We start from the raw sequence: 21,625 nt of genomic DNA, 5'->3' as shown, positions 1-21,625 counted from the left end.
TCTTTTTTTCACACAAACTCAAATAATTCAACACAGACAGGAAAAAAAATCTTACCTGTAGAACTTGAAAATGGAATTTGTACGGAGTCATATGTGAATAGTACATCACTCTTGATGAATAAAAGACTATTTTCTATACAAAAATGTGTTTAGTTATTTCACTTAATTACCAAATGTTATTTCCGTGTATAAACAGTTACGTAGACATTTGTAATAACCTAGACATTTGTAATAACCGATAAGCAAATGTGTTTACATTGAAACAATTCAGACTTGTCTACATATTTATGGAATGTTGAAGTTTTGTTCTGTGAATAAATGACGTTGACCCAAATCTATGGCGCATGAAATATTCCAGAAAAAAAAATCTTAATGTAATTTTCCATACGGGGATGAACATCTGTAAAACAACATACGTGACAGATATGTACAGTAGCCCCATTTAATGCATATGGAGTTAGTGCATAGCTGCCATTTTTATACCCCCGCACAACAAAGTTGTAAGGGGGGGGGTATACTGGAATCAGCTTGTCCGTCCGTTCGGCCGTCCGTCCAGCTGTCCGTCGGTTTTTTCTTGTCCGCCCAATAACTTAAGATTCCTTTTACCCTTAGTCTTCATATTTGGCATGGAGGTTAGTCATGATTAGTAGATGACCCCTATTGATTTTTAGGTCAAAGGTCAAGGTCACAGGGGCCTTGACTTCAAAAAGCTTGTCCGCCCAATAACTTAAGATTCCTTTGACCTACAGTCGTCATATTTGGAATGGAGGTTAGTCATGATTAGTAGATGATCCCTATTGATTTTGAGGTCACCAGGTCAAGGTCACAGGGGCCTTGACTTAAAAAAGCTTGTCCGCCCAATAACTTAAGATTCCTTTGACCCACAGTCTTCATATTTGGCATGGAGGTAAGTCATGATAAGTAGATGACCCCTATTGATTTTGAGGTCACTAGGTCAAAGGTCAAGGTCACAGGGGCCTTGACTTCAAAAAGCTTGTCCGCCCAATAACTTAAGATTCCTTTGACCCTTTGTATTCATATTTGGCATGGAGGTTAGTCATGATTAGTAGATGACCCATATTGACTTTGAGGTCACCAGGTCAAAGGTCAAAGTCACAGGGGCCTTGACTTCAAAAAGCTTGTCCGACCTATAACTTAAGATTCCTTTGACCCACAGTCTTCATATTTGGCATGGAGGTTAGTCATGATAAGTAGATGACCCCTATTGATTTTGAGGTCACCTGGTCAAAGGTCAAGGTCACAGGGGCCTTGATTTCAAAAAGCTTGTCCGCCCAATAACTTTAGATTCCTTTGACCCACAGTCTTCATATTTGGCATGGATGTTGATCATGACTATAAGGGGACCCCTATTGATTTTGAGGTCACTGGGTCAAAGGTCAAGGTCACAGGGACTTTGACAAAAAAAGCTTTTCTTCTCAATTGCTAAAGAATGTCCTGTCCGCAATGTATTGATTTTGACATTTTCACATTTGAAGCATGTAGAATACATAACTTAGCAATGCACTGGCTTAGTAACCTCAGATTTGGCAGGGAGGTTGTCCTTGAGCTCTAAATGGCCACTGTTGATTCTGACAAAGTGGTATGCGGGGGTATTCACGCCATGATAGTGGCAGTTCTAGTTGAAACTGTCCTTTATCAATTTTGAGGATATAAAGATGAAAGTTCACACTGCACGGATATACTCTATAGTGGTGGCAGATGTTCATCATTTTAGGTTCATTGGAAGCTTTCAAGTGGAATGTTAAATCTAATAAATGGGTCAACGTAGATATATTTTTTATCCGGTCGCAGATATAACCCATAAGGGTTGTTGATCTTTCTAACAGTCAACTAAACATACACTCTCCATTTGTTGCTGGCACTGTGGATCGTTGGGGTGTTGGTAGTTTACACTCCGGATTACGGCAGTAAGATCGGTCTAATTTCCCCCAAGACAGTCCAAGAAGAGTAATTTATTGTGTCGATTGGTTTAAAGAATAGGGTGTATTAGAACGATCGGTAAGCCATTTTGGCCAGAACACAGTTTATTCCCCATCGTTCCTGGGTAGGCTGTCTAGCAGTTTACCAGTACTAGTGCCTTCACTTTCTCAAGAAACTGATAACTTCTGTACATGCCAGAGGAAAGGTTCATTGCGAATGACCGTAGAAACGATTTTATGCTCAAACACAAATCGACCTGCAGCGTCTGAGAATCGATCCAGGGTCGCCCGATCCACAGTCCATTGCTCTACCTATAGAGCTACGTGAACGGTACTTGCTTGCAACAGCTGTTATGGTTGATCAATATATTCCGTTAATCGGTGCGCAATGAAACCAATGATACCAAAAAAATCTTTTTTGAAAATTATATCCACTTCAAGATCTACTGATTTCTTAAAATTTTACATGATAATAAAAATACGTTCTAAATATTTTAACAATTTTGAAAAAATATATCCACTTTCAGTTTGAACCATTCTATCCAGGAGAAACAATGGTAAGTTCAGTATCTTTTATGTCCCTAGTCCCTTGTTTCTATAGCCGTTAAAGAAGTTGAATCCACTTATCAGATACGTGCGGAAAAGATCACTTTCCGACAACGACTTAATATTACATAAAAGATATATATGTAGAAAAATAAGCCACAAGAGTCCTTTATTTAAAGAAATTAAACCTGACATCTGCGGTAAAGGATCTTCGGATTCAAGATTTTGATTGTTCAAGGTAATTTGATTTCAATATACGTGTATGTTATTTTATAAAGATACTGGCCCGTGCATGCCGTGTTCAGATTTTATGATCGGGATAAAATTTAAAAAATAAAATATTCTTCATTATTTATCATTACAGATAAAATATTTGATATTAACTTGATAAAACTGGACTTGAAATAACATGTTTATGAATTTTTTACGGTGACACAAAGGTGACATGTGTGTGTTATTATTTATCTCGTGGCCACGAGATACTATGTCATGGCCACGAGTTACTATGTCGTGGCCACGAGATAGCTAAGTCGTGGCTACGAGTTACTAAGTCGTGGTCACGAGATACTATGTCTGGCCACGAGTTACTAAGTCGTGGCCACGAGATAGCTAGGTCGTGGCTACGAGATACTATGTCGTATATAGGAGTCACTCGGTGGTCGGTCGGTTGGACGGTCGGTCCAGCCGTCCGTTGCATTTTCCTTGTCCAGAGCATAACTTGAAGACTTATGGTTGGAATTCAATACAACTTCATACAATGGTCAAACACATTGAGAGGAAGTGCAGTGCGCAAAATCATAACTCCATTTTGACTAATTACAGTGTTATTGCGCTTTGTTACTTTTCCATTGCTTTCTTTTGTCCGGACCATAACTTGAAGACTAGTTGTTGGAATTTAATATAACTTTATACAATGGTCAAGCACATTGAGAGGAAGTGCAGTGCACAAGAACCATAACCCCATCTTGACTAATAACAGAGTTATAGCCCTTTGTTACTTTTCCTTCTCCGGATGCATAACTTGAAAACTACTGGTTGGAATTTTATACAACTATATACAATCATCAAGCACATTAAGAGGAAGTGCAGTGCAAAAGAACCATAACTCCATTTTGACAAATTACAGAGTTATTGCCCTTTGATACTTTTCCTTTTCCGGAGCATGACTTGAAAATTAATGGTTGGAATTCAATGAAACTTCATACAATGGTCAAGGGCAGTGAGATCAAGTGCAGTGCACAAGAAACATACCTCTATTTGGACAGTTATTGCCCTTTGTTACTTTTTAGCTCACCTGAGCTTGCTCAGGGTGAGCTTTTAGGATCGTTGAATGTCCGTCGTCCGTCGTCTGTCGTCCGTCGTCCGTCGTCTTTCGTCCGTCCACACTTGTTCGTTAACACTCTAGCGGTCACATTTTTGCCTCAATCATCATCAAACTTTGTCAGGATGCTTGTTTAGGTAATAGCTCCGAAGAGTTCGAACATAGGTCATCTCGGATGAAAAACTAGGTCACAGGAGCTAAAAATAGAAAAACGTTGTTAACACTCTAGTGGTCACATTATTGCCTCAATCATCATCAAACTTGGTCAGGATGCTTGTCTAGGTGATAGCTCAGAGGAGTTCGAACATGGATCATCCCGGATTAAAAACTAGGTCACCGGAGCTAAAAAAGAAAAACTTTTTAACACTCTAGCGGTTACATTTTTGGCTCAAGTGTCATCAAACTTGGTCAGGAAGCTTGTCTAGGTTATTGCACAAATGAGTTCGAACATGGGTTATCTCGGATGAAAAACTGGCTCACAGGAGCTAAAATAGAAAAATGTTGTTAACACTCTAATGGTCACATTTTTGCCTGAATAATCATCAAACTTGGTCAGGATGCTTGTCTAGGTAATTGCTCGGATAAGTTTGAACGTGGGTCATCTCGGATGAAAAACTAGGTCACAGGAGCTAAAAATAGAAAAATCTTGTTAACACTCTAGTGGCTTCTGTTTTGATCCAAATATCCTGTAAATTGGTCTGAAAGTTTGTTTTGATGAATTCTAGTTCCATTTCGAATATGGGTTACGTGGGGTCAAAAACTAGGTCACACTGCCCAAATATAGAAAAACGTTGTTAACATTCTAGTGGTTACATTTTTGACTCAATTATCATCAAACTTGGTCAGGATGCTTGTCTAGGTCATTGCTCGGATGAGTTCGAACATGGGTCATCTCGAATGAAAAACTAGGTCACAGGAGCTAAAAATAGAAAAATCTTGTTAACACTCTAGTGGCTACTGTTTTGATCCAAATATCCTGTAAATTGGTCTGAAAGTTTGTTTTGATGATTTCTAGGTCAAGTTCGAACATGGGTCATCTCGGATGAAAAACTAGGTCACACCGCCCAAATATGGAAAAACCTTGTTAACACTCTAGTGGTCACATTTTTGACTCAATTATCATCAAACTTGGTCAGGATGCTTGTCTAGGTAATTGCTCGAATGAGTTCGAACATGGGTCATCTGGGATGGAAAACTAGGTCACAGGAGCTAAAAATAGAAAAATCTTGTTAACACTTTAGTGGCTACTGTTTTGATCCAAGTATCCTGGAAATTGGTTTGAAAGTTGGTTTTGATGATTTCTAGGTCAAGTTCGAATATGGGTTACCTAGGTAAAAAACTAGGTCACATTGCTCAAATATGGATACTCCTTGTTAACACTCTAGTGGTCACATTTTTGACTCACCTGTCATGAAACTTGGTCAGAATGCTTGTCTAGGTAATTGTTCAGATGAGTTAGATGGGTCAGGTGAGCGATCTAGGGCCATCATGTCCCTCTTGTTTTGTCCAGAGTAAACTTGAAAACTAGTAGTTGGAATTCAATACAACTTCATACAATGGTCTTGCGCAATAAGAGGGAGTACAGTGTACAATAACCATAACTCCATCTTCAGTATTTGTAGAAATATTGCCCTTTGTTCCTTTTCCTTGTCCGGTGCATAACTTAAAAACTAATGTTTAGAATTCAATGCAACTTCATACAATGGTCAAGCGCAATGAGAGGAAGTGCAGTGCTCAAGAAGCGTAACTCTTTCTGGACTTATTACAGAGTAATTCAATAAAACTTCATCAATGGTCAACCACATTGAAAGGAAATGCAACATACAAGAACCACAACTATCTTTAATTGCCCACAACCATAACTCTATTTCAATTCTTTTGCAAGGTATTCTGTTACTAGTAACTTCCTCATTTCCGAAGCAGTCTTGCGGGGGTATTAATCACATTTAGTGATAGTTCTAGTTATTATTATTATTATTATTATTATTATTAATTATTATTATTATTATTATTATTATTATTATTATTATTTATGTATTGTGTACAGATTTTACTTGTATTTATTATGAACAAACTACATGATATTTGTTCATTTTAAAAATGAGAGAGAGAAAAAAATAATTGTAGAAGATCATAAGGAAAGAAAGTAAATTCCATAACCCTTCCCTGAAATTGAAATTTTAACTTATTTTCCATAATTATATCTGGAAAGTTTTATGTAAAAAGAAGGAGCCAAATGGAAAGAAACAATGAATGGGATTGGCGAAGGACTCAAAACATTCCACCCTATCATTTTAGATATGAATTTATTAAAATTGTGGCATCCTGTTTTGTTTAATTATATGTTATGTCGCAATTTTCTCTAGGTAACTAGGTAACTTTAGCAGGCCATTTTCACGTACGCCAGTACTGCGTTTATATCACAATTATATTTATTAAATCAATAATAACCATTAAAGGACTCCACATGTTCTTGTTTTTTTGCAGTTTTTGTTGTTTTTGGGTTGTTGTTGTTTTGGGTTGTTTTTTTTTGACATTACGAGACTGGAAACATTTTTTTTCGAGATTCATACACCATTGGATGTAGGTCTGAAACAAAACGCACAATGTGTGCAACATTATTTTTAATGGCTAAGAATTACTCAAAAAATCGATTATAAATTTAAATTTGAGAATATTTCTTTATTCTCTTTTGCACATCTTTCCGTTAAAATGTTTCCAATTTGACCTATGTAAGAAATTCAAATTACCTTTGGACCTCAGTTGTTGAGGTCTTTTAATACACTGATTCATGATTCTTACCTCTATTAAGCACCCGTACAGTAGGTAAGTTAAATCGGAAGTCTATAAAAGCTGTAAGACTATTTCTTTTGTGAATGCGCCGGAAGTTGTGATAGACATGCATGGTCACTGACTATTCAGTTGATTCCAGACCAGCTCCGGACAGTATCCATTTATTACAAGGTGGCAAATCCGCCTAAAGATATTCGTACCGGCAGTATTGTATGATTGGCATTAATTACAAATCAAGGCAGCAAACACTGCAGCAGACACTACAGCAAACACTGCAGCAAACACTGCACTGGATACGCCACCTTTTATACGAAAGCAGGGGTATTATTGAACATACATTTAGATAAAATTTATATACAGATTATATATTTTTTGTCAATAAGCTTCGCTCGTTATTGAAGGAAAAAAAAGAAAAAAAACAACAATATTATAAAATTACTAAATATTTAATATTTTGTTTTCAAATATTATAATTATAATTAATATTAATACTGTTATTATTATTTTTAATGGTATCTCTTTGTAAATTTTTTAATGCCGAAACATATTAAGACTAGATTGCGCGTGTTCATGTGACAGTACTATTATATGCTAGCTGCATGCCTCTGCACGAGAAAAATATACTAAGATTTAAAAAAAAATGTAATTCAAGTAATGTTTTACAAATTATGCGGTATTAATAACTGATTTTGCCGTGTATATATATCACTGTATTTCTTCTGCGTTACTAACGCATTAAGGGCCATTATGGCATATTTTGACCTCTTTTTTGGTAGATTACGTTGGTTGTTAGTGTTGTTTGCAAATTTTCAAAATTTTCATGAAAATTATCATTCATCTCGAGGCATGCTTCTTTAATAAGTTGTTCTCGATAAGATGCATATGGAGCAAGTTAAACAAAAAATAATATCCTACAAATGAACATATAGATAATTAGATATATTATTAGATAGACAATGACCGATTTCAGTTATTTTCCATGACCTCTCTGATCCAGTTAACGTAGTGTGCGGTGTTTGCGTAAATTCCGGGGTAAACACCAGTGCCACACCCTTTGCCGGCGGATACGATTCCGGCAACCTCAAATTCTCCGCCGGGACCTGTTGGACACAAAAGTGGAGATCCTGAATCACCCTGAAATAATTAAGATGAAACGAAAATGATAATATTTTCATTAATATAGCTATGATAAAATATTACAATGCTTTCAGAAATACTAGAATCAAGTTCCGCTGCATCTTATCTTATACGGTAGAAAATAGCCATTAGAATACTAGAAACAAGCCCTGCATCTTATACGTAAATATAGCCATTAAACACATAAGGACAAAGCTCCACATCTTATACGGTAGAAAATAGCCATTAGAATACTTGAATCAAGCTCTCCATCTTATACGGTAAATGCAGTCATTAAACATATTAGGACAACGCTCCTTATACGGTAGAACATAGTCATTAGAAATACTATGATCCAGCTTCACATCATATAGGTAAACATTGATATAAGAAATACAAGGACAAAACTCCGCATCTTATACCGTAAAACATAGCCATTATAGAAATACTAGCATCAAGCTCTGCATCTTATACGGTAGAACATATCCAATATAGAAATATTCTACAATTATATATGCCCCGCATCTTATACGGTATACAAAGCCATTTCAGAAATACTAGAATCAAGCTTCGTATCTTATAGGTAAAATCTATCATTTAGACATACTAGGATAAAGCTCCGCATGTTAGGGGTAGAATATAGCCATTAGAAATATTAGGTTAAAGTTCTGTATCTTATACGGTAAATGTAGCCATTAAATACTCGGACAAATTATCACATACGTTAAAATAGAGCTATTAGACATACGATGACAAATCTCCTCATATTAAACAATGTTATTTGATTTCCATAAACACTATCATTATCATTGTACGTCGTACTAATTTCCGTAATTTGCATTCAATTAGCATATATTTTTCACATAATTTCTGTCAACATCTATTACATAAATGATTGCAAAATGTGTCCGGAAAAGAGACCTAGGTATTAATAGATATTAAAGATAGGTAAAATGGACATCTTCAATTTTACTAATTTGAAATATTTACGTTGCATGCGTCCGGATTCCCGTTGTTATCATTTTGGTTTTGTGTCTGCATATATTCCGGAATTCCGGCACATAGCACTGTGTGGTCAATAACCATGTGTATATCATCATCATTGTACTCGAGCTTCTTGTATACCTCATCGCACGTGTTATTGTTGATCACGTACAGCGTGGTTTTGAGAGGTATATACATACCCCAGCCGTAAGGATCTGGAAGAAAAAACACGATCTGTTTGACTCACATATACCTTACACAAAGATTCATTATAACAGCTATATAAGTTATTGACAATTCAGATAACAGCGTTGTTCCTAGCAATTTCAGTGAAAAAAGAACGTTTGCCTTGTAGCCTATGCATTCCGACAACATTATATGTTATTTTGGTTTTGGAGTGATATATGTGGATATATTACCTGCTAAGATTTTATATCACCCGAGCCGTTAGGCGAGGGTGATATTTTATCTTGACAGGTAATATATCCACATATATCACTCCAAAACCAAAATAATAATTTTATTACCCTTCCCCAGCCGAGTTTAGACGATTTTTAAAAAAATCATTGTTGTTTCTACTGAAACGTTGAGATAAGATTCCCTTTAGGGTACCCCTTCATCACAACATGACGTCACATAAATACATGACGTATTTTTCCCGTAACTAACGAATGTAAACAAGAGAAAAGTAGTAGTCTATTGAACGCACTTTTTGGCTTGCAGCCACGGCTGCAAGCCATTTCATATGGAAAACTTGTTCCGGTTAGGTGTTTTTCTGCTTACATTTGTAAGTGCATGATTGAACGGGAAACCAGCTGCAATCGTGCCAATCGCAACTTTTCGGCCTTTTTCGTCACTCTTCGGATTAATGATAATAGCCGATGTAGTTCCGATTGCAATCGTGACAATTCGGGCGATTCCGTCATACTGCAGAATCAATCGAATGCTGCGGAATCAGACGAAGTAATATTACGGAAATCTAAACTATTTTAGTTACTTCGGTAATCCCAGTTTGTTTATATAAATAGGATTGATTTATTGATTTAAAACGTAATAAATTATAAACGAAATTGTTCCGTTTCAATTCTTTTTCAAGACGCAAATTATAATTGTTTTTTGTCTGTATTAGTTTTATACAATAGAGGATGTTGACTGTAGTAGTACGTATTCCGTCTTCAAAGGGTGGTCCAACTCACACAGAATATTAGTGCATGATCGAGTTATATTTAGATCTACTGAACTTGGTGAGGTAATCTAAAAATAGTCCATGCATATCATTAACCTTACCACGTGATGATCTATAGATAGCGATGCTTATTAATTGGTACCACGTAACGAAGTGGAAATGAAATGTGCACACTTGTTTCCTTTCAGTATGATAGATAGATCTCCACGTTAGTATTTTTACGATTGATTATTTTCTTTATTAGTTTTATACAATAGAGAATAGATTTCAAATCGTTTTGACAAAAATATTCGTTTTTACAAAAATAAAAACAACTAAATATGTTGGGATGAAGGCACAACTGTGCAAGCCTTTCCTTTTAAAAGGAAACTTTATTTGTAATTAATATCAAGCTTTCACAAGGTCATATTTGTTTTCAATACTGATGAGGATAGGTATCATTACTTTACTTTGGTAAACATTTATCATTTGACAGTTAAAAAGTGCTTGTAAATCGGAATTAACACCTCGTAAAATCAAACCGTACGCGCATCACCTCAGCGCGTGTTGTTTACAACGTGGGGTACCCAACGGGGAAATTTAGTGTGTATATTACCCGTCTGGCTCGGTAATATCAATTTCTTTCGGGTGATCAATAACCAATCAAAAAGGCGGAAAAAATCTGGAAGGGTAATTAAACGTTATAAATATTGGAAAATTAATGAATATACATTTTATACTGTAATCGACAACGTTGCAATAAACTCTTTAAAATTTACACATGTATACCGGCCGGTATATGAAATATACTACTTCCGGTCAATTTTTCATAGCAACGGACCACGTCGTAAAAAGGTCTATACATGTACAAAGAGTAATAAAGCTGAAGACGAATAAAAATATCATGAGGAGTCGTTTAATTTGAGGCACGTCAGACTTTCTCGGCCTCAAGTCTGACATTTCAGTTTAGATAGACCCTTACCATTGGCTATAGTTGCCCTCGGCCTCCAAACTGGCATTCAATTTGGAAAATAACCCTCAAAATATCATATGCAGACCATTAGTACTGGCTAGTTACCCTGGCCTCCAATCTGATATACAATGTGGAAGATTATCCTCTAAATATTAATTATGATCCTTACAAGTTGGTAGTTTCCCACGGCCTTCGATCTGACATTTAATGTGAAAGATTACCCTCTAAATATCAGATATAGACCCTTACCATTGTCCCAGCCGCCAATCTGACATTTCATGTGAAAAAAAAACAACCTTACCACTAGCCAGCTGCCCCCAGCCTCCAATCTGACATTCTGTATCGTCTTTAATACTGCTAGTGTTAGATAAAGGGATAACTCCGACATACGCTGTTAATTTCGCTTCTTCCGTCAGCTTGATAAGCGCAATGTCATTCTGTAAAGTATCTAAAACGAGACGGAAGTATGCAGGTTTTTATTGAAAGTAAACAAAAGTGTGAAGATCAAAAATGTTGAAGTAAGTACAAAAAGATGCGTATTTGTACATTGTATATAATATTACATTTTGTATAACAATGTTCATAAACAAAATTACCAAATTTGTTTTCTTTTATTGTATCAAATGAATTATTTTATGAGAGAATATATGAATATATAACGTTCACGAATCACGTCTGTTTTTCTGATGAAGCACAGCACTCCCAATATATACAATTTATATGGAAAATCCCGTTTGCCACTGCCACATTTACGTGAGGTTAAAATAACATTGGTATATTATGACCATAAAGCAAACGTGCATATAAAATGCGGAACTTTCTTACTTGTCACGTGTGGTAGGAAGCCAGGGTGTAGGAAGAAGCTTTCTGGTTTGATTATTTGCTCCTCGAGATCCCTTAGATATTGATTGTGTTCCCCAAGAACAACGTTCCAATTGTCTTCCACGGCCAATTCCTCGAAAAATCTGTCAATGAAATGTGGTAAAACTAAAACAATCGGGTAATATACGTACACACACTGTAGAATTTATTAAATCATAAAAGTGCAAATATTGCAATGTATAAACATCTGTATAAAATATAGGCTCTATGTCTTAAAAACCCTTCATATATTTGTATCTGTGAAATATTTATACTCGCATTAAAAAAAATGTTTGAAGCTTCATTTTATACTTTGCATAGAAACCTGAACATTCAACTCCGAATTCATATTATTCTACATTAGACATTGAAATATTTTGGTGTTGTTGGGAGTTAAAATAATCAAATTCACTTCACAAAATAGTGATATAACACGAACACATGTAAATTTATTCTCCTAAAGTCCCTGCTAGACATGTTATTGAGCATTCACAATGTGCATAATTATATTTATAATATAGCTAATCAGCTGATATAACTACATCTTCCTTCTTTTAAAATAAAAATAAAATTGTGCTTTAATATATCATCATCATATAAATACTAAATAATTCATGACTTAATTTTATTTTCAACAATCTCTTATTTTCTGCAAAATGTTCGAGCAGAATATTTTTTATGCATCACTTTTAATTATTTTGTAAACCATTGTTTCGCACAGTATAACTTTAAACATATTTTATTGCATTAAATACATGTTTATAAACATATCATACAAATAATGAGTATACATCAAAATGCAAATGGGTTGGGCAACAAGTTACAACATTAGATTAAGCACTTCCCAGAAGGTACAATCGGAATGATAGGCTATTATCACCGACTAAAAGGCCCGAGAAGTTGCAATTGCCCTTTCTCGTTCCATAAGGGGCGTCGCGGGGCGTCGCGCCAACAATTTGTGTGTGATAAGGTAAATTTGTGTATACATTTTTGTCTGGGGTACAGAGTGTAGGAACGACTGCCTGACATGTAGGCTGTGAATGGGATATTGCACTATTTTCTGCAATTAACTGTGATGAATGATTATGCTTATAAGATATTAATTAGAAAGCTATTTATATCAAATGAATATTTGGTGTAACGTGCAAATTTTAACAAATTCAACATAAACACGTGAGACGAGATATGTGTGTTACATTTTCTGACAAAATAAGTCACAGAAATTAAAACATGTACGATCGATTTTATCATCTGAAGAATAGGCAAACCTGCGTTTATAAATGTTTATATAACAATTTAAGGAAAAGTTATACGCTTATCATGTAAACAAAATAGCGTGGTATGATAAAAATTTGATGGTTAGAAAGTTACGTTTTTGTCTTTAATAGAAATTACTAAATCACTGTAACTTTACGAGTGATAAAGAGAAAAAAACAGTTCAAATACACTGCCAATGAGCACGCTGAAACTAAACATATCATCAAAATTTAATGTAAGAAAAAAATTCTGTGACTAAAAAATAATGAATTTTAGGAGGGGTGACAGATCCCGTAATTTATATTCATCTTTTAACTAAATCTCTTCTAAGAACATGCATTATAACATATTCCTGGGTATAGCATTTTAGTAACTGTGTTTCAGGAATGTCATATAACTAGTAAATTTGTAAAATTACGAAACGTAAAAAGAACATTACCCAACACAATGTCCAGCTGTCAGTATCCATTGGGGATGAATCAGGGCTCCTCCACAAAGATGTTTCATGTGGGTTTTACGTGTGAATGGAAACGGCTTCAGATAATGTAAGGAGGCCAAGAAGGGCCATTCTCCTCTCTTCATCGTCTGACCACCAACTATTCGCCTCTCGCGGACCATATCATTTGGGTATGCTACAGCAACGTGCAATAGAATGCACAAAGCTGAAATAAATACAAGTACAATCATCACTTTGAGGTCCATTATGCTTGCGTTTTTATTCCTGGAAAGCTTTTTGTATTTGGGCCTTATGCCAACTCTTTTTTGATTTTCTTACTTTATCTAGGGTTCTGATATTAAATGTGTGTGTGTTTGGGAGTTGGGGGGAGTAAAACGAGTGATAAAGTAATATATTAGTTATTTAAGATGCCAAGGAAAAAAGAAGACATTTCATCATTTTTTATCGTTGGATCTATATCATATTACAATGTAATTTATTTGTATGTTTGGAATTTTACTAACTAATTTGATTTTTTTTTTAAATTTTGTGTAAGAATATAATGATACTATTCTCAAAGAGGATAACGTAGGTATAAAAATATAAAAATGTAATATGTAAAAATATAATATTATAAAAATGGCTGGTAGTTTGAAAATATGGCTTCACTGATGCTATTTATATACTCATTCAACTTTTTCTCCCTTCTTTGTGCGTGTGTCTGTTGGGGGATGCTGTTGTTGTTGTTTTTAAGGTGCCAGGATATCCCATTATGTATTGAAATAAATCTATCTTAAATGGTTGAAATATAAGAACATTTACTATAATATTTACTGAAAAAAAACAGGCATTATTAGTAGTAAAGAAAGAAACAAACAAGAAAGATAACAACAACAACAACAACAACAGGACAACTAATTAATGATACTTTAAAACGTTCTGTTGTTTTGGGGCGGTTTTATTTTTATAAAGACAAGACAAGTTAAATGTTCTTTAAAATGCGAAAACCTTTTAGGAACGTCGTCAGATATTTACTTATTTATTTTTCTATATATACAAAAAACAACATTTAACAGGACAGTAACGCGCGGAATGCACTAATAGCCATGAGAAAAAAAAATGGTGAGGAGAGTAACTTGTATGAAAAAAACACGTTTATTCTAGGTAATATCTTAAGATGCGACAATAACATAAGGTTCACCACTTTGAACAAAAGATATTTTTAAAATATGATCAAAGTAACTGTTAATATGTGATATATATTTATATAAATAAATGACGTTTATTTTAATAGGAAAAAAAAGATAAATACATATACATTTGTTGGTTTGTTCAGTTTATTGTTCGGATTGCCACAATATTTAGTCATATGTTTGAGTTTTAAGATGCACCGGAATTTTATAAAACGGGAAGGGACTTCTTCAATAGTATATACACAAATCCTATTTAATCAAATTAGGGTTATATCAGATCTCTAGATTGTATGTAAAAAATCTTACAAAAGAAAACAAACCGAATGTATATTTCGCTTAAATTACTTCATATTTCAATGTCTCAAATAATAATGATGATAATAATAATAATAATAATAATAATAATAATAATAATAATAATAATAATAATAATAATAACAACAACAACAACAACAACAAGTAATAAATAATGTTAATAATAAAATAGCAAATTTAAAAATATATAATTGTTTGATAAAACTCACCATAGAAAAGGTTCATAACCATCTAAGTCAGGCACTTTTTACAGAAAAAGGAAAAAAGAAACACACTTCCGTGTTAAAGAATTGTGATGTATCTTGTTGGTCCTCGGAAGGCAAAAGGAAATAATTCAGAATAAGCTCGGTGATTAAATACGTAACTATTTCATAATTACTACTAATAAGCCTATACTAATAAGCTATTGTAACATCACATTATATTGGACAGGACAGCATACTACAAATTATCCCCGACAAAGCCCTTTTATCTCCTAATTAGTAGGTAATTACAACTGTAGGAGCACGTGCGTGATGGACGCTCTTTATCACCAGAAAAATAACAGGTCATAATAGTAAATACCCTTGTATAATATTGTAATATTTTAAATAGACAACGCATTTCATAACAATTTTTAATAATATCTGAAAATGAAATTTTGTCCTTGAACCATAACTTATTGTTTAAGAGGTTTGCGCGTGCATGTATATCTTTCAAAAAAGAACCAGAGCTACATCTCTGAAGGAACTGACTTGCAACATTGAATATTACTTCTAGTCTGTAGGATTTGAGTGTTCTTATATCTAAGAAAGTAATAATAGAATAAGTGAAGTGCAGACTTTTTAGAATATTGTAGGTTTGCGACTGTTTATTTGGGACTTATACATGCAAGCGCAAAATATTGAATATTGAACATAACATTCCATGAATCATCTTTTAACTAATGTAAAATCCGTGTTTTGATCTCCAAACATTGTATATATTACATTTTATACTTGTTATGCTTTATGCAAAAAAAGGAACTTTCCGTCAGTTTAAACGTGTATATATTGCATTTATTTACATGTATATAAAAAACAGCAACAAGGAGACATTAACAATCATACACCTTTCTTCATATACGCATTCCGACGGAAACACTAGTTGCTTACTATTTTAAAAGTCAATCACAAAATGAAAACTGGTAAATGTACATGTAAAGAATACGTATTGTATATCATTAACTTTATGTGAAACCGTGAATTACATGAGTAAATGATTTTCATATTATTGAAGCTGTCCATTATATTTAAATTTGAAATAATTTACATTTTTTTTTATATTTTACCCGTTATTAACGAAAATGATATTTTGACATGTTGTAGACAAATTATGTTGATTGGCATGTGTTTATGGAAAGATTAAAGTACAGTTTGCAACATTTTTACCAATGCGATTTTTTTTAATTTTCGTTTCAAGCTACATGAATTTGAAAATTTGTTGCTTTTACATATTTCCCAAGTATAATTAACATTAAAGATACATTCTATTTTATATACTTGTAGCAGGTGCATGCAGTTATAAAGCTATATATAAGTCAACAATTTATAAGTTGTTCTACAATATGTCACGGATCGGTGTGTTTGATATTTTAGATCCGAGGAACGTTCTTGTATAGAGAAAAACAAACCAGAAAAACAAACAAACAACAACAACGAAAGACAAATACATTTTTTATTGAATCTCTTCCCGACAAGCTCAGAAATCCAAGAACGTTGATTGGAAACCCGGTGTGCCACATGTCATCGAGCGGTGTTGATATTTTAATGTATGAAAAACGATCTTGTTCAGCAGAAAACAACCAAATAAAATATTTATTGAATCCCTCCCTGACAATTTAGCTCAGAAATCCAAGAACGTTGATTAGTAACCCAGTGTGCCAAATATATGTCACATATATGGCAACTGGTTGAATACAGTGGAATATAGAATCAGAAAATGTGAGAATGTAAAATAAAATTCACACCAAGTGTCTGACTTGGTTATTATGAAAGGGATGGGTATACGACACTCCATAAGACCATGTAACCATGGAAATAAGACCATTAGATAATATTTATTATTAATAAGAATGTCAGATCAGAATGGTTAGTCATGACTTACGACTAATCACCTTATACATAAAACATGATCATCTGTGATATTGATTAAAACAAGCATGTTTATTACGATTGTCATATTGTAATGTTTGTATATACATGTACATCAACTGCAGTCAACATTGTGTATGTCTTTTAAATGCAAAAGGACTGTGATGGCAATTCCTCAACGCACATTTTTAGCGCAATAGCTTCTTCGGCTCAAATTACTATATTTAGTTGCCCGATTTCTGGTGCTACTGTTGTGCACTAAAATTCGAGGTAGGGGTTTCATTTGCTGGTCGTTTCGACAATTTTCACCAAATATTTTTAAAAAAATAAATATTAATTTTGATTTAGTGTCTATTTCATCGCGTGTATTTTTTTTTATATAATTCATTGGACCCCCATTGAAAATAAGCTTTAAGATTAATGGACACTCCTAGGGTAACATATACAACATACTACTTAATTTTATAATTATTTTGGTGCATGTTTATGTGTGTGTGTGTGTGTGTGCGTGCGTGCGTGCGTGCGTGCGTGCGTGCATGCGTGCGTGTGTGTGTGTTTTATGTACAAGTTGACAATATATGCGACAATATAGTATGTGTTTATGTATATTCCCTCAATAAATCGGTTAGATAATAGAGTGCAAACTCTAATGACCTTTTCTCTGAAATCTTAATATAAATGTATTATTATACTTCAAGTTATTTTATATCACACATTTGATCAAACTAGTAAAGTTATAAATGTCAAAGAGTAAATTCAAATACAGCAGCGTGTAGTCAATCATATTGTTTGGTGCTTCAGCTGTACGCATGGTACTTCAGGTGTACATCTTAGCATATGTACATCAAAATTATATTTGTATTGATAACTGATAGTTCCTAGTAATTAGAGTCGAGAGTAAGAACAGCATCATTTATTATTATTTTTGTCCGATGCTACAGGTATAAACATGGGACCGCAGTTCTGCGCCTTATTTTAAGTGTTTGCAATGTGTTTGTCACTTTTGTTTATAGTTTATATGAATTTATTTTAATTCGACTGTGTTGGAAGCTATAAGCTTATTGAAACACTCCCGAATCCGTTCCTGGAACTAGCCAGTACTAAGCAAAGAATGCAAAGTTTCTTGCTCAAGGAAATATCGGCTTTCCCCTGCGGCTAGCAAACCTTAGATTACTACATTGTGTAGTCCGATATGCGTTAACCACTCGGCCACGCCGTCACTTTGAAATATTTTAGTTGAAAAATGAAAATAAGTCATCTTCTTAAGTCCCCGACATTTTACATATTCTATCAAAAAGTACATAACTTTATTAAACTACAGATTATCATAAATATATCTATTATTATAGATAAAATTACATCTTTCAAACTAATATTAACATTTAATTACTTAATTGTACAAAAACCATTTTATCAAAATTCCCTTGTTAATTGAATTTCCTCACGTTATTTCTTTGTTTAATGATTGAACATACTAATACTGTATGTCTTAGCAGAACAAAAAAAACTTTCACATAGCATCACTAACAAAAAGGCATATTTTAAATAATGCTTTAAATACGTAAAATGCAAAAACAAAAGCATAAATAGTACATTTATAGGGCCAGATATATCATAAATTCAAAATAAAACATCCCATTCACCGAATATAAAAATATTTGTTTCTAACATTTTGCGTGAGTGCTTATTTATTAATATTCAAATAATATTATATGTTAGTATGGAGATTTTTGTAAACATATTCTGGCAGTTCGATATTTCGGTTAACCTTTGCAATATTCGCAAGAGATACTATGTCCTGGCCACGAGTTGCTAAATCGTGCGCACGAGATAACTAAGTGGTGCGCACAAGTTACTATGTGCTGCGAACGAGATAACCCTTGACTAAGTAACCTGTGGCCACGACTTAGTATCTCGTGCGCACCACCTGATTATCTCGTGCGCACGACTAAGTAACTCGTGGCGACGACATATAGTATCTCGTGCTCAAGACTTAGTAACGTGTGGCCACGACATAGTATTTCGTGCGCACAAGATTAATAAAAACGCACACATGTCACCTCTGTGCCACCGTAGCTCTTCTCTTCAAAAGCGATAATCATATCATCTTCAAATAGTAAACTTATTTCTTCTACATCCATGGCATCTTTTATTTTATACTGTTGTATTTTATATAGCTCATATCCTCGTACAAAATGAATACGCATCATTCTTATGATAAAACAGAAACATTGAACTTCCTCAAGGACACCTGGAATTTCATACATCTCGAGGTCAACTCAAAACTGGCCTGTTTGGGTCAGTGATGAGAAAGACACTGGACCACAAGCTATACATGTGTTCACTAACGAATCAATATCTCCGAGGAAATGGAGACAGACTGACCACATTCTTTGACGAGACAAATCAATCATAACAAGATGTGCCCTGGATAAAATTGGAACCCACATGGAAACCAATCCTTTTTTCATGGAATGAGGCAGGTCCCGGGACATAACCAGATTGAAAACAGAATTCCGAGAATTGGGCGAAATGAAGAACTTAAATAAGTTTGTTTCCAAACTATATACAAGTATGATTTATAAATTTAATAACAATAAGAATTCATTACTGAAAAAGTAGACCTTTGTTCAAACTAAATAGGGTAGAACATATTTATAATCCTTTTTTTTCAAAACCATCAATGTTATTGTCATTAACATGTGTGCTAATTCAAATACCATTGGATTTAATATAAAAAAATATATGAAGAAAAGAATTGAACACAAAGTAAGGTGATTAATCTGTGTGGGGCTTGAACATATGGTGGGAGATTAATTGCAACTAGGTTATGGCATATCTTATGAAAAATGATGAGTCTACAGTCTGTGATGTTCAAGGGATCGCCAATCCAGTTCTTCCTGCATGGTTGTGACACTGAGAGAGGGGAGTAATCCCTTTTTACCCATCGTATTGCATGTATCTGGATCATCTCAACTTTGTCAATATTTTAGAGTTCGGAGACCAAAATGTTGTGTTACCATCAGCAGTACCCATTAACTCATGTCTATAAATGGTGCAATACTTTGAAAATCTATTTTAATATCTTTATAGAATTTGTTCGGTGGTCGTAGCACAAACATGTATACAATCTTCATCACACACCCGTGCCGATTTTGCGACTCCGTAAATTTACATGGTATTGCACGGCCGTGCATATATTTTGACGTGACGTCATTAGCATTAACATAGTGTAAAGACGCGCTTAATGTTAGAGTTATACTATAGGCGCGTCAATGAAAAATGACTCTTATATCACTTTAAACGGTCTTTATTTTGGATATGTGATAAATAAAATATTTAATTCGTGTAAGTTCATTACTGAATTTATTGCACTCGTTGAATAAAATAATATTATGCTCGCCAGAGGCTCGCATAATATAATTTTATTCAACTTACACTTATTCAATATCCACTATTTATCACATAAACCGCGGCGCAGGAGTGTAATAAATAGAGGATATTGAATGAGTGTAGTTTAATACTAAATTTATTGAACGAGTTGAATAAAATCATATTATGCGAGCCTCTGGCGAGCATAATATTGTTTTATTCAATGAGTTCAATAAATTGAGTATTGAATCTACACGAATATATAATATTCTATTTATCACATATATAAAATAAGAACAGTAAACTGTTAAAATGAGTAATTTTTCAATGACGCGCCTATAGTGTAACGCTAATTTTAGCGCGCTTTAACGCTATCTTTATATAGAGCGCAAATGACGTCACATCAAAGTGTTATTACACTAGTGTAATATCGTTTATTAACTGGCTTTATTAAACCCATGCGCCGCAATTTATGTGATAGTCATTTACCACATAACCCGCGGCGCAGTAGTGTAACAAAGCCATTTAATAGACACGATATAACACTAGACGATATTACACTAGTGTAATAACACTTTGACGTGACGTCTTTTGCGCTAAAAACATAGCGTTAAAGCGCGCTAATGTTAGCGTTACACTATAGGCGCGTCATTGAAAAACTACTCATTTTAACAGTTAACTGTTCTCATTTTATATATGTGATAAATAGAATATTTTATTATATTATACCTCATTTGCATACGCCCTTCTATATTTAATATGACGTCATCCGGTCCATAAACCGCATACAGACCGGGGGCGGTCCATAATTCTTATATGGACTGGATGACGTCATATTAAATCTTAAAGTTCGGTTTTTTTGCCTGTTTAATTTGATTAACAAAATTTAAATAACAAAAGAAGAGCATGATTTTTTGCTTGATCGCTTGAAAATTATAATAATAAATCCGACTAGGGTCTGAGATATTTCACACACTGAACAACTAAGTTATTATTTGAAAGCAAATTATAGTAAAAATGTCAGCAACAAAAGGGATGAAAGGATTTAGATTCGGTATAATATAACAAATAAAACATGGCCTTTTGAGCAAAATGCAAGTTTACGGACTGGTTGGTCAGACCTCGGAAGGTATATGTCCCTCAGCTGCGCTTCGGGCCATATACCTTCCTCCGTGTGACCAATAAGTCCGTAAACTTGCATATTGCCCTTAAGGCCATGTATTATTTGTTAAATATACTTAT

At 34.1% G+C, this 21,625-nt stretch overlaps 1 protein-coding gene across 1 annotated transcript; it reads right to left on the bottom strand.

The window, feature by feature from the left end:
• Positions 1-7,525: 7,525 nt before the first annotated feature.
• Positions 7,526-15,234, bottom strand: LOC132737589 (trypsin I-P38-like). The gene is made up of 6 exons (XM_060724901.1): positions 15,110-15,234; positions 13,396-13,618; positions 11,664-11,803; positions 11,140-11,286; positions 8,707-8,915; positions 7,526-7,734 (listed from the first exon to the last, which is right to left on the bottom strand). The coding sequence occupies exons 1-6, from the start codon at positions 15,129-15,131 to the stop codon at positions 7,567-7,569; spliced, it is 909 nt and encodes a 302-aa protein (XP_060580884.1). The 5' UTR covers positions 15,132-15,234; the 3' UTR covers positions 7,526-7,566.
• Positions 15,235-21,625: the final 6,391 nt, after the last annotated feature.

Source organism: Ruditapes philippinarum, unplaced genomic scaffold, assembly GCF_026571515.1.
Source record: "Ruditapes philippinarum isolate M1 unplaced genomic scaffold, ASM2657151v2 ctg3159_1_1_1_1, whole genome shotgun sequence".
Classification (NCBI taxonomy): domain Eukaryota; kingdom Metazoa; phylum Mollusca; class Bivalvia; order Venerida; family Veneridae; genus Ruditapes; species Ruditapes philippinarum.
Note: the sequence above shows the minus strand (reverse complement) of the source record. Positions and strands in the feature narration are given on the sequence as shown.

Excerpts from the sequence above, each read along its gene's own strand:
- LOC132737589 (XM_060724901.1), bottom strand. The coding sequence starts at position 15,131 with ATGGTTATGAACCTTTTCTATG. Across the intron at positions 11,804-13,395 it reads ACAGCTGGACATTGTGTTGG|ATTTTTCGAGGAATTGGCCG; the intron begins GTAATGTTCTTT and ends TTTCATTGACAG. Across the intron at positions 7,735-8,706 it reads GGAATCCGGACGCATGCAAC|GGTGATTCAGGATCTCCACT; the intron begins GTAAATATTTCA and ends TAATTATTTCAG.